Consider the following 13369-nt stretch of genomic DNA (forward strand, 5'->3'; position numbering starts at 1 on the left):
AGAACAAAACATTAGATCATGTCTCATAAAAAATTCCTTTGGTACAATAAAAAAAAACTCATCGATTCAACTAGACATGACACCCAATCCTACGATTTTTCTATTCCTATATTTTTTCTATCCTATGAATCAAAGGAGCCCTCAAACTTCACCATTGTCTAAAGATTACTGCTCATTTCGTAAAGCTACTTGCACGAAAGTTATCGATGTCGGGAGATCAAGGCACTAACAATAAGTTTACGGCAGTCTCAAGTTCCACGAACTAGTGGAACTTGTCTCGCCCAAGCATCTGTAGATGGTAATTGATCGTGTTTGCTGCATTCTTTGGCTTCCCTTGCTGTAATCAAGCCACAAGTAGCTTTAGGAAACAACCCGCAAAACATAAATAGCACTAGGAACCAGGAAAATGGCTGCCTTAATGCCTTTGTGTAAAAACCATTCAGAAAACTAAAAGTGAATCTTGACCTGAGCCTGAGTACAGGCAACCAAGAGCTCCTTCTGCCTTATGCACTTGTCATCTCTATGCTTGTTCAAGGCGAGGCAGTTGAGGAAGGACACCATCTCTACCATGCAGGGCTTGATGACGCCGCAAAACTATTTTCGGACCTCAATAGTTGAGGAAGGAAACCTTATGCTTGACAACCACACGGTAGAGTTAGGGTCACAAGGGAAGAACTTTATTTTGCAGGTTGCTAGAAGAGAAGAGGAAGAATTCAGCTTCTAAGCAAATTCCCCGAGAGTTCGATATAAACTCTTGAGTCACCCTTGTGGGAAAAGATGCTTGCTACATCACTTGATCTGCACTTGCAGTCCCAATGAGTTGGTACACGTACACAGAGTTGTTGCTATCAGGTGCCCTTCCTCTGGTCGGCGAGGGATGTGTGGCCGAAGCCTGGCGGTGTGGCGGCGCGGCACGGCGGACTGGCTGCCGGTGGCTAGCGCGACCCTAAGCTGATGTGGTTGTGGCCAGGGGCGATGGTAGGCCTAGATCTAGGTCGGCGGGCCTAGGTTTGGGCTGCAGAGGCTGCCTAGGGCTGGCTGGGTCAGACACATCTAGAGCTCGAATATGTTAGGATACAGGCTCGCTCCCGTGCTAGGATAGGTTGAGGCCTGCGCTTGGCGGCTCTAGTGACCGGCGACGTGTCCTGGACCGGGCCGGAATCCCTGACCCCCTCTGTCCCGTACTTGCGGTTGGTATTCGTGGTAGGGGCATGGACATCACACATGTCTCTCTCGAGTTTTCTTCGTCTTGAGAGAACATGGGGATCTTGGCTGGTAGGGTGGCACACGCTTCACTGGCGTGGTGGCAACACGTTGCCACCGGCTGCTTGATTCCCTCCAACCAGATGTGACGACCATGGGGACCTGCATCTCGGAGTTGCTCCTGCATGACTAGTTTGGTTGTGTCGGGTTTAGCCTGTAGGGACGCTAACGCGATGGTGTGTCTGCGAAGCACCGCAAGACTTTGGCCACTACCAGCGACAACGACGTCTACTGATGTCGTTCACCTTCTTGGAGGCATGTCCATGACACACATTGGGCAGCTGGTTGCCTTCCCCTGAGCATTGTCTGCTGCCCTGCTAACTTACGAGTTCTCTAAGGTCCTCCTCGAATTCTCTACTCGTTGATGCCGATGTCTTGTTGTGACTTGCTTCATATAGACGGTGTGCCTCTAGTGTGCGCAGCCGCTCTCGTGCCTAGGGTGGATGTAGGAGTTTGTGTCGTGCCAAGGGGACACTGTTGGTTCTTAACAGCCGGTGGATGTCCTGATAGCAGGGACACTGTTGGTTCTCAACAGCTGGTGGATGTCCTGATAGCAGTTGCAAAGACTTAAGCTTTCCTTAGGGTGGGTATTGAAGCTTATGCGAAAGCATTGCAAGGCTCCCCTGTGCTGACAACGACGACTCTTGTGAGTGTCATGTCCCTTCCTGGAGGCGCTGTTGTGAATATTTCCCGTTTAAATTCTAGAGACTCGACTGCCCCCTCGTGCAATTAGCTAGCTCTATCGGTGTTGGTGGTCCTCTTCTAGGTGGCCTAGTGTGCTACTTCATTTTGGTGCGCGTGAAAGTGCGTGCTCGTGAAAGTTCGTGCCGCTGGATTCCCATGTTTTTGGCTGCGTGTGTGTGATCATTTCCCATGCTTTTGGCTGTGGCGCGTGAATGGAGTGAGTGCAGCTGATTTCGATGATGTATGGGCGTAATGTAGGATAACGTTGCATAGAAAACAAAAATTTTCCTACCGCGAACACGCAATCCAAGCCAAGATGCAATCTAGAAGACGGTAGCAACGAGGGGGTATCGAGTCTCACCCTTGAAGAGATTCCAAAGCCTACAAGATGAGGCTCTTGTTGCTGCGGTAGACGTTCACTTGCCGCTTGCAAAAGCGCGTAGAAGATCTTGATCACGATCGGTTCCGGCGCCACGAACGGGCAGCACCTCCGTACTCGGTCACACGTTCGGTTGTTGATGAAGACGACGTCCACCTCCCCGTTCCGGCGGGCAGCGGAAGTAGTAGCTCCTCTTGAATCCGACGGCACGACGGCGTGGTGTCGGTGGCGGTGGAGAATCCGGCGGAGCTTCGCTAAGCGTGCGGGGAAGAAGGAGGAGTGGGGCGGCTAGGGTTTGGGGAGAGGGGGTGGCCGGCCTCCAAGGGGTGCGGCCAAGGTGGTGGCTTTGGTGTGTCCGGCCCCCTCCCTATGCCCCTCATTATATAGGTGGAACCCAAGTGTTGGTGTCCAAGTCTTCGAATAAGACCCGAAACCAAAACCTTCCATAGGAGGGGCAATCCTAGCCCAACTAGGACTCCCACCCAAAGGTGGGATTCCCACCTCCCATGTGGGGGGTGGCCGGCCCCCTATGGTGGAGTCCACTTGGGACTCCACCCCATCTAGGGCTGGCCGGCCATGGAGGTGGAGTCCCTTGTGGACTCCACCTTCCTTGGTGGTTTCTTCCGGACTTTTCTAGAACCTTCTAGAACCTTCCATAGAACCTTCCGCGACATTTTATTTCACATAAAATGACATCCTATATATGAATCTTATTCTCCGGACCATTCGGAACTCCTCGTGATGTCCGGGATCTCATCCGGGACTCCGAACAAATATTCGAACTCCATTCCATAATTCAAGTACTACCATTTCAACATCCAACTTTAAGTGTGTCACCCTACGGTTCGAGAACTATGCGGACATGGTTGAGTACTCACTCCGACCAATAACCAATAGCGGGATCCGGAGATCCATAATGGCTCCCACATATTCAACGATGACTTTAGTGATCGAATGAACCATTCACATACATTACCAATTCCCTTTGTCTCACGATATTTTACTTGTCCGAGGTTTGATCTTCGGTATCACTCTATACCTTGTTCAACCTCGTCTCTGACAAGTACTCTTTACTCAGTACCGTGGTATGTGGTCTCTTATGAACTTATTCATATGCTTGCAAGACATTAGACGACATTCCACCGAGAGGGCCCAGAGTATATCTATCCGTCATCGGGATGGACAAATCCCACTTGTTGATCCATATGCCTCAACTCATACTTTCCGGATACTTAATCCCACCTTTATAGCCACCCATTTACGCGGTGGTGTTTGGTGTAATCAAAGTACCTTTCCGGTATAAGTGATTTACATGATCTCATGGTCATAAGGACTAGGTAACTATGTATCGAAAGCTTATAGCAAATAACTTAATGACGAGATCTTATGCTACGCTTAATTGGGTGTGTCCATTACATCATTCATATAATGATATAACCTTGTTATTAATAACATCCAATGTTCATGATTATGAAACTAATCATCCATTAATCAACAAGCTAGTTTAAGAGGCATACTAGGGACTTCTTTGTTTGTCTACATATCACACATGTACTAATGTTTCGGTTAATACAATTATAGCATGATATATAAACATTTATCATAAACATAAAGATATATAAATAATAACCACTTTATTATTGCCTCTAGGGCATATCTCCTTCAGTCTCCCACTTGCACTAGAGTCAATAATCTAGTTTACATTTGTAAAGATATAACACCTTGGCCTTATGGTGCTTTATCATGTATTGCTCACGGGAGAGGTTTTTAGTCAACGGATCGACACGCTCGAAACGTATGTATTTTGTAATTCATTTGCGTCTCAACGCATCACTCATTTCCAAATGAGTCGGCACTTAAATATGTTTGGTCTTACGGTGGAACCTTAATTCCGCTGATCTGAAATATGTCACTAATATTGTCACACACAATATAGCTTCAAAGTTCTGACTCTGTCGGAAATACACCAAGTTCTCAAAGAACCTCTTGACTTAACATCCTTTGTCATTGTCAAAACAATGACATACTGTGCCTTCTTTTGTAGATTCCGTCACAATATTTAGAACTCTTCTAAATCTAGCATAGACAACTTCTAGCTCATTGTGCTACCTTTTAAACAACACTTAGTCTAATTTGAGATTGAAATTATATTTTATATGTGACAAAACCAATATCGGTGTAACACCTTACAGCGATTTGTTTGTCATTTCTTCATACAAAAATATATATATATATATCCTTAGTTCTTCTAAAGTACTCAAGGATATTCTTACTGTCGTCCAATGATCATCATATGAATCATTCGGTATATGCTCATAACACTTTATAGCACATGATATACTGATTGTGTACATATTATTCGTGATCTATAATCACTCATGTGTTTTTACTCATTGAGTGTCGGATACACTCAAGTCTTGTTAAACCTTCACATGACAAGAACATTTTCTTAATATTTCTATATTGAACTACTTCAATATCCATCATATGTACTTTGACTTAAACTTATTTATGTGTTTCAATCTATCTTCATAGATCTTGACACTAAATTTGTTTCGATCCATATCCTTTCATTGAAGTTAATTCTCAATGAAACCTTTTTAATCAAGTATATAATTACATCATTTATAACCAACTATATGTCACCTACATAAAGTATTATAAATGTGTCTTAGCGCTCCCACTTAATTTCTTGCAAATGCAAGCCTCTTCATCGTCTCCGATGAAATCAAAAACTCTTTGACTATTTCATCTGGTGAAGATTCCAACTCCGTGATACTTACTTCATCCAATTGAAGCTTGTATACCTATCTAGTATTCCACGGACCAGCAAAACTCTTGGTTGTATCTTGTATACATACTTCGTTAAGTATTGTATTTTGCCATCCTACTAGCATATCTCATAAAAGAAATATGTAGTGATTACTAGAATAATCCACATAGACTATAAGCATTGCTACGGAAGATCTAATCTTATCGTATTCAACTCTTTGAACTTTGTCGTAAACAATTTTTCGATAAGTCAAGCTTTCTTCAAGGATATTTCATCCAAGTCTATCAATTTCATAGATCCATTTACTTTCATAAAGTATTCATCTATCTTGGATTTCATGGCGCATGGCCATTTTAACGGAGTCGGGGCCCATCATAACTTCTTTGTTTTGTAGTTGGTTTATCATTGTTCAAAATCAATCCTTTGTCCACAAATCATTTATTTGATCACAAAGTAAACCATACCTACAAGGTTCAATATGTACTTCGATCTCCATGGCTAAAACACTTTGTAGTCATGAGAGCCATGATCGTCGTGGCCGCTTCCGAAACCAATTCCGATGATGCGCTACTCTGATCATTATGCTCAGGTTCATAAACCTTATCAAATTATATTGTCCTCCCACTCAAATACTTCACTCGAAACAATTTCTCGGAAATAAGAAACATTGACAAACACTTTTGTCTTTATCTCGTGGGATGAATTCCCAATTAAATCTCTGGGATAACCAACAAAGACATTCATCCGATTTTGGTTGACTATTAGGGTTTATACCCATGCCATAACTTGTATGGTGTCATTTCAACGGATCATGATGATGCTCTATTCAGTGTAAAAGCGGTAGTCACTAAAGCATAATTCACAAAAATATAATGGCATCAATATTTTATCTCATCATTGATCCAACAAAGTTTGGATATATCTCTTGGATACTTCATCATCACTATGATACTCCAAGAAACGTAAGTTGTAGAACAATTTCATAACTCTCTTAGATGTTCGCTAAAACTCGTAATTCAAATATTTCCACCATGATCCAATCATAGATATTTGATTTCTATTACGATGATTTCCACTTCATACTGAAATTTATTTGAATCCATTCAAATGTTTCAAACTTCTTCCTTATTGAATATATCCATATATATATATACTCAATTCATTGTTGGAAGTTTTTATGAAGTAGAAGAATCTCCCGCACACAACTATGCCCAGTGAATCACATACATCAGCATGTATATTTCCACTAAGTTAGTTGCCCGTTCAACTTTTGGCCTATGAACGGTATTTTAGTCATTCTTTTTAGAAAAGATTTGCAAGCGCCAAATGATTCAAAAATCAAATGACTCCAAAATCCATTTGCATGGAGTTCCTTCATGCATTCCTTTCTAACATGACCTAAATGGCGGTTCCACAAATAAGTGGAATTCAAATCATTTGCCTTATGGCATTTTAGCGTCAGTGTTATGTATGTGTGTTTCACCATTAAGATTTATAATAACTTATCCATCGTACATGGAGTAATGTCATAATTTAAACAACTCATTGTTTTCATTTGACCGAGCAAAATAACAATTATTAAGTTCTTTATTATAAATTCTAAGGGCTAGATAGAATGCCAACGATGAACATAATAACACTTTATTTTTGTTCCGGGCGTGCATTCCTATCATATTCCTTGTCGATCACTTAGGCCATTGTATTCTTGTATTGCGTTGTGTTTGTATGACACTTCATACCAACCAATATAGTACTAATACCCAAGAATTTCATAGTGTGACTTAACTAGGAATACAACCATAACATGTATATCATTTATATACACCGAGCTAGACTTTCTAGTCTTTTCTTTTCTTTTTGCCAAAATATCTTTTGCGGTTTCTCTTTTAGCTTTCCTCATTATTCGGAAAAACACTTCAACATCAATAACTTCTAGGTTTGTTGGTCAAATACCAATAACCTTGAGGTTCTTACTTTGAAGTTGATCATCATATGACAAGTGTTTCAGATTTCACTATTAGTAAATTTGTAATATGATGAACAATTTCACTCATAATTTTATCCATCAATTCATGATAACTTTACGAGACCATGTACGTACATGCTAGGCTCATAAAGTTTAAACCTTAGTATTCGCATATGCAAATCTGGCTTGCACCCGTTGGAAGCACACGTAGAATCTATAACACCCGATCATCACGTGATGCTTCGAAACGACGAGTCTTAGCAACGGTGCATACTAAGGACAATCACTTCATGGATATGCGAATATCGTTAGTGCCCCAATAGTTGGAGGATTGGGACGCCTTGCGTCTTCAACCTTCGTACATTCCCATAAAACTTATGAGTTTATGTAGTCTCACCAAATTTATATTCTATCATCTTGCAATAAGGTCTTAGATATCACATATATCTCGTACCTTGATTATTTACGAAAACTAAATTTTCAGCTCCTTACTTTTCAAACAGATTTGAACTTCAAGTTTCACGGAGACAAGATAACTTTAGGTACTAATTGAAACCATAGCTCTCTGAATCAACAAAGTGAGTTTCACTAAAAGTTTGCAATAGGACTTAATCATTTCTTGATTCATTAACAATACGGTACCAATCCGTAAAGTTTCTAGTCAGATTTTAACGGTATTTCTATCTCAATTATAAGACTAGCGCATAGTAGTAAACGGATGCCAATACTACAAAATTAATTCAAAATACTACTCGAGACTATGTTTATGATAATTAGTTCATGTTTTAATCTAATTACTAATGAACTCCCACTTAATACAACATCCCTCATAGTTGTTAAGTGGTACACGATCCAAATCCACTACACCAAAACCGATCATCACGTGAGATGATGTAGCTTCAATGGTGAACATCAACATGTTGATCATATCATCCATATGACTCGTGTTCAACCTTTCGGTTTCCGTTGTCCCGAGGCCATGTACGTACATGCTAGGCTCGTCAAGCAAACCCAAGTATTCCGCGTGTGCAACATGGCTTACACCCGTTGTATGTTGAGTTTATCACACCCGATCATCACGAGATGCTTCAAAACGTCAAACAATGCAACGGTGCATACGAGGGGAGAACACTTTATTATCTTGATATTAATGTGAGGGATCATCTTATAATGCTACCGTCGCGTTCTAAGCAAAATAAGATGCATAAAGGATTAACATCACATGCGATTCATATGTGATATGATATGGCCCTTTTGTCTTTGCGCCTTTGATCTTCATCTCCAAAGCACGGACATGATCTCCATCATCTTTGGGCATGATCTCCATCATCGTCGGTGTAGCGTCAAGGTCCATGGCGCCGTCTTCATGGTTGTTCACCTCATGTAGCAACTATTACAACTACTTTGAAATACTACTCAACATGAAATTTAAAGACAACCATAAGGCTCCTGCCGGTTGCCACAATACAATAATGATCATCTCATACATATTCATCATCACATTATGGCCATATCACATCACCAAACCCTGCAAAAACAAGTTAGACGCTCTCTAATTTGGTTTGCATATTTTACGTGGTTTAGGGTTTTCGATATAGATCTAATCTACCTACGAACATGAACCACAACGTTGATACTAATGTTGTCAATAGAAGAGTAAATTGAATCTTTACTATAGTAGGAGAGACGAGACACCCGCAAAGCCTCTTATGCAATACAAGTTGCATGTCGAACGAGGAACAAGTCTCATGAACGCGGTCATGTAAAGTTAGTCCGAGCCGCTTCATCCCACTATGCCATAAAGATGCAAAGTACTCAACTAAAGATAACAAGAGCATCAACGCCCACAAAACCATTGTGTTCTACTCGTGCAACCATCTATGCATAGACACGGCTCCGATACCACTTGTAGGATAACGTTGCATAGAAAACAAAAATTTTCCTACCGCGAACACGCAATCCAAGCCAAGATGCAATCTAGAAGACGGTAGCAACGAGGGGGTATCGAGTCTCACCCTTGAAGAGATTCCAAAGCCTACAAGATGAGGCTCTTGTTGCTGCGGTAGACGTTCACTTGCCGCTTGCAAAAGCGCGTAGAAGATCTTGATCACGATCGGTTCCGGCGCCACGAACGGGCAGCACCTCCGTACTCGGTCACACGTTCGGTTGTTGATGAAGACGACGTCCACCTCCCCGTTCCGGCGGGCAGCGGAAGTAGTAGCTCCTCTTGAATCCGACGGCACGACGGCGTGGTGTCGGTGGCGGTGGAGGATCCCGGCGGAGCTTCGCTAAGCGTGCGGGGAAGAAGGAGGAGTGGGGCGGCTAGGGTTTGGGGAGAGGGGGTGGCCGGCCTCCAAGGGGTGCGGCCAAGGTGGTGGCTTTGGTGTCTCCGGCCCCCTCCCCTATGCCCCTCATTATATAGGTGGAACCCAAGTGTTGGTGTCCAAGTCTTCGAATAAGACCCGAAACCAAAACCTTCCATAGGAGGGGCAATCCTAGCCCAACTAGGACTCCCACCCAAAGGTGGGATTCCCACCTCCCATGTGGGGGGTGGCCGGCCCCCTATGGTGGAGTCCACTTGGGACTCCACCCCATCTAGGGCTGGCCGGCCATGGAGGTGGAGTCCCTTGTGGACTCCACCTTCCTTGGTGGTTTCTTCCGGACTTTTCTAGAACCTTCTAGAACCTTCCATAGAACCTTCCGCGACATTTTATTTCTCATAAAATGACATCCTATATATGAATCTTATTCTCCGGACCATTCCGGAATTCCTCGTGATGTCCGGGATCTCATCCGGGACTCCGAACAAATATTCGAAATCCATTCCATAATTCAAGTACTACCATTTCAACATCCAACTTTAAGTGTGTCACCCTACGGTTCGAGAACTATGCGGACATGGTTGAGTACTCACTCCGACCAATAACCAATAGCGGGATCTGGAGATCCATAATGGCTCCCACATATTCAACGATGACTTTAGTGATCGAATGAACCATTCACATACATTACCAATTCCCTTTGTCTCACGATATTTTACTTGTCCGAGGTTTGATCTTCGGTATCACTCTATACCTTGTTCAACCTCGTCTCCTGACAAGTACTCTTTACTCGTACCGTGGTATGTGGTCTCTTATGAACTTATTCATATACTTGCAAGACATTAGACGACATTCCACCGAGAGGGCCCAGAGTATATCTATCCGTCATCGGGATGGACAAATCCCACAGTTTGATCCATATGCCTCAACTCATACTTTCCGGATACTTAATCCCACCTTTATAACCACCCATTTACGCGGTGGCGTTTGATGTAATCAAAGTACCTTTCCGGTATAAGTGATTTACATGATCTCATGGTCATAAGGACTAGGTAACTATGTATCGAAAGCTTATAGCAAATAACTTAATGACGAGATCTTATGCTACGCTTAATTGGGTGAATCCATTACATCATTCATACAATGATATAACCTTGTTATTAATAACATCCAATGTTCATGATTATGAAACTAATCATCCATTAATCAACAAGCTAGTTAAGAGGCATACTAGGGACTCTTTGTTGTTTACATATCACACATGTATCAATGTTTCGGTTAATACAATTATAGCATGATATATAAACATTTATCATAAACATAAAGATATAATAAATAATAACCACTTTATTATTGCCTCTAGGGCATATCTCCTTCACGTAACTCGCCCGATTCGCATGCATTTGGTGCAGACATGAAACGACTGACACAGGAAATAGACCGCCGAAAGTGCTTCAGCATTCTGACTCCGCATGCTTTAAAAGCAGCTGTTGCTCACTCCTCACAGCGTACTGTTCTCACTCACACGCAGCTACTCTCCTTCTCTCGCTTCTCTCGTACGAGCAGACGGAAAATTAGCATAGCTAGTAATTATGTCCGTGATTAAGTGCATGAAGGAGTAGAAGGAATAATACATCAAGGTGAGTTATGTGAGATCTTTGATTTTATTCGTACATGCACAAATTTTGTTACCATTTGTTTAGTGCAGTGTATTTTACTTTACTAATTAGACATGCAACATTGGATTAGCGTAGTCTAGTGTAGTATTGTGTAGTATTATTGTACGAATGAGTGAAATTTTAACATATGAGAAAATGGACGAATTTATGAAGAAGTGATTGCGTACGTTAGGTGTATTTTATGAAGTCATGATCTTGTATATTTCGTGAATTATCGTAATGAATTTTTAACTATATTTTTGAATTAATATTTTAGGTGGATTGGAGCATATAGCTGCTCTAGTGTAGTTTCATTATATGTACGAGTGAAATTTGAACATATGAGCAAATGAACTAATATATTGAAGAAGTGACTACGTACGCTAGGTGGATTTTATGAAGTCATGATCTTGTATGTTTCATGAATTATCGTAATGAAATTTTAACTATTTTTATGAATTTATATTTTAGGTAGATTCGAGCATACAACTGCTCGCTAATCGTTGGTATAGAAGTGGAGCGTTTATGTTGTTGCTGGATGATATTAGTTGGAAATATCGTGAGGCGTAATTTTTTTTCGAAGAACACCCTTCTGTGAAAAAGAATTGAGATATAAATGGTGTCATAATATTTTTACAATATTATTTAAGAATTCTTGTGACGTTTTTTTGTAAAAAAAGGATTAATTATTTTCATAAAGTCTTAATGCCATGTTAAAATATGTGCTGTAACGAATTCTTATTGTTAAAATTAATCCTTTTTAACAATAAATAAGTAATTATTTAAAAAAAGTCATAGTGGCATGTTAAAATATCTGATGTAACGAAATTATTAAAACATGAATATGATTTAACGTAGGATGTTACTAATATTATTTTTAAAATCTGGTTGTGCAGTATGTACGATGGAAAATTTGGTAGTGTTCTATGGGGAAGTCATACGTGATGAATTTGGTGGGGTGAATTTCTCGAACTGTGACTCGATGAAAGTTGCAGTGATAGATATGGTTAATAGAGAATTTGCGGATGTAAGAAAATGCATCTGATGCCCATTTGGTCAGGGGATGCGTGGCAAGAGGACGACGGTTGAGGCTCTTATCTACGTAGAAGGGAATGATAGGACATGACCTCCCTGTTGGGGTTTGCGGGAGGTAAAAAATGATACAAATTGGCGTACGTACATGAAGTTTGCAAGCACACCTGATGCTGCTATGTACGGATGACAGATTGTGTATGTGAAGTTTATTTCAGCTAGTGATAATGTCGGAAGTAGTAGGAGCGCTGCAGAGGAGCATCTGTCCATCACCGCAGGCCCTAGCACCGGCCCGTCGGAGCAGCTTGCCATCACCGCTGCTCCTAGCAGCGGCCCATCAGATCATATGCCTAGCCACCATAATGATAACCGAGGATATTGGTCCGCGGTCGTCGACATCAGCGAATACGTGGAGGGATTGACTGAGGTGTTGGATTATGACGCTCGTTCATCTTCGTTTGAATCGTCATCGGATGAAGAAGGTGCTGGTCCTTCCCAGAGGGCGGTTCCAGGTCCAATGGACCCTGAATTCTTACAGACCATGACCATAAGCAATGAATTTCGCTCTGTTCCAGTCCTAGGAGAGGAAAGTCTGCTAGTTGGGCAAAGTTTGCCTAACAAGGACTCCGCTGATCATGCAATAAAGAGGTATGCATTGGGCATATCTCGGGAGCACAGAGTGAAGTAGTCTGATCGAAGTCAGCTAAAAGTGATATGTGTCAAACTGAATGAGGGGTGCAGGGGGAGAGTGATCGCACGAAAGAGCTCTGGGGTATGTCAGTCCTGGCATATCTTAAAAATAGAACCACATAGCTGCGAGCAGGTTAGGGCACTGGATAACCAACGGAACGTCACCGCAAAATATGTGTCACATATCATGCAAGTGGCGGTGGAAAAAGACATCATGTTAGTGTGAAGACGCTGCAAGAGACTGCAGAAGATCAGATTGGCTTCTATGTCAGCTCCGGAAAGGCAAGACGTTCGAAGGAGGACATTTTTCAGAGGCTGTATGGCACATATGAGCAAGCATATGACCTAGCCCCCAGAATGCTCCATCAGATATCGTCAAGTAACCCCGGGACTCAAGTATTCAGTAGACAACGTCAACACCCCAGGGAGCCAAATGAAGAAATACTTGATCGTTTATTTTGGGCATTCCCCCAGGCTATACAGGCATTCCAACACTATCGTCCGGTGTTATCAATAGATGGTACCTTTCTCACTGGAAAGTACAAGGGCGCACTCATGTTCGCGATCGCGGCAGATGCAAGCAATCAACTCCTTTCTATTGCA

General features: G+C 42.0%; 1 protein-coding gene across 1 annotated transcript; it reads right to left on the reverse strand.

The window, feature by feature from the left end:
* Positions 1–262: 262 nt before the first annotated feature.
* On the reverse strand, positions 263–1371 carry LOC124695294. The gene is made up of 3 exons (XM_047228151.1): positions 1288–1371; positions 466–594; positions 263–337 (listed from the first exon to the last, which is right to left on the reverse strand). Exons 1-3 carry the CDS (start codon positions 1369–1371, stop codon positions 263–265), a joined length of 288 nt encoding a protein of 95 aa, XP_047084107.1.
* Positions 1372–13369: the final 11998 nt, after the last annotated feature.

Source organism: Lolium rigidum, chromosome 3 (assembly GCF_022539505.1).
Source record: "Lolium rigidum isolate FL_2022 chromosome 3, APGP_CSIRO_Lrig_0.1, whole genome shotgun sequence".
NCBI lineage: Eukaryota > Viridiplantae > Streptophyta > Magnoliopsida > Poales > Poaceae > Lolium > Lolium rigidum.

Coding starts and splice junctions, on each gene's coding strand:
- LOC124695294 (XM_047228151.1), bottom strand. CDS start 1,371: ATGCAGGTCCCCATGGTCGTCACATCTGGTTGGAGGGAATCAAGCAGC. Junction 595..1,287: donor CCACCACGCCAGTGAAGCGT/GTGCCACCCTAC, acceptor GTCCGAAAATAG/TTTTGCGGCGTCATCAAGCC. Junction 338..465: donor TTGCCTGTACTCAGGCTCAG/GTCAAGATTCAC, acceptor GCTTGATTACAG/CAAGGGAAGCCAAAGAATGC.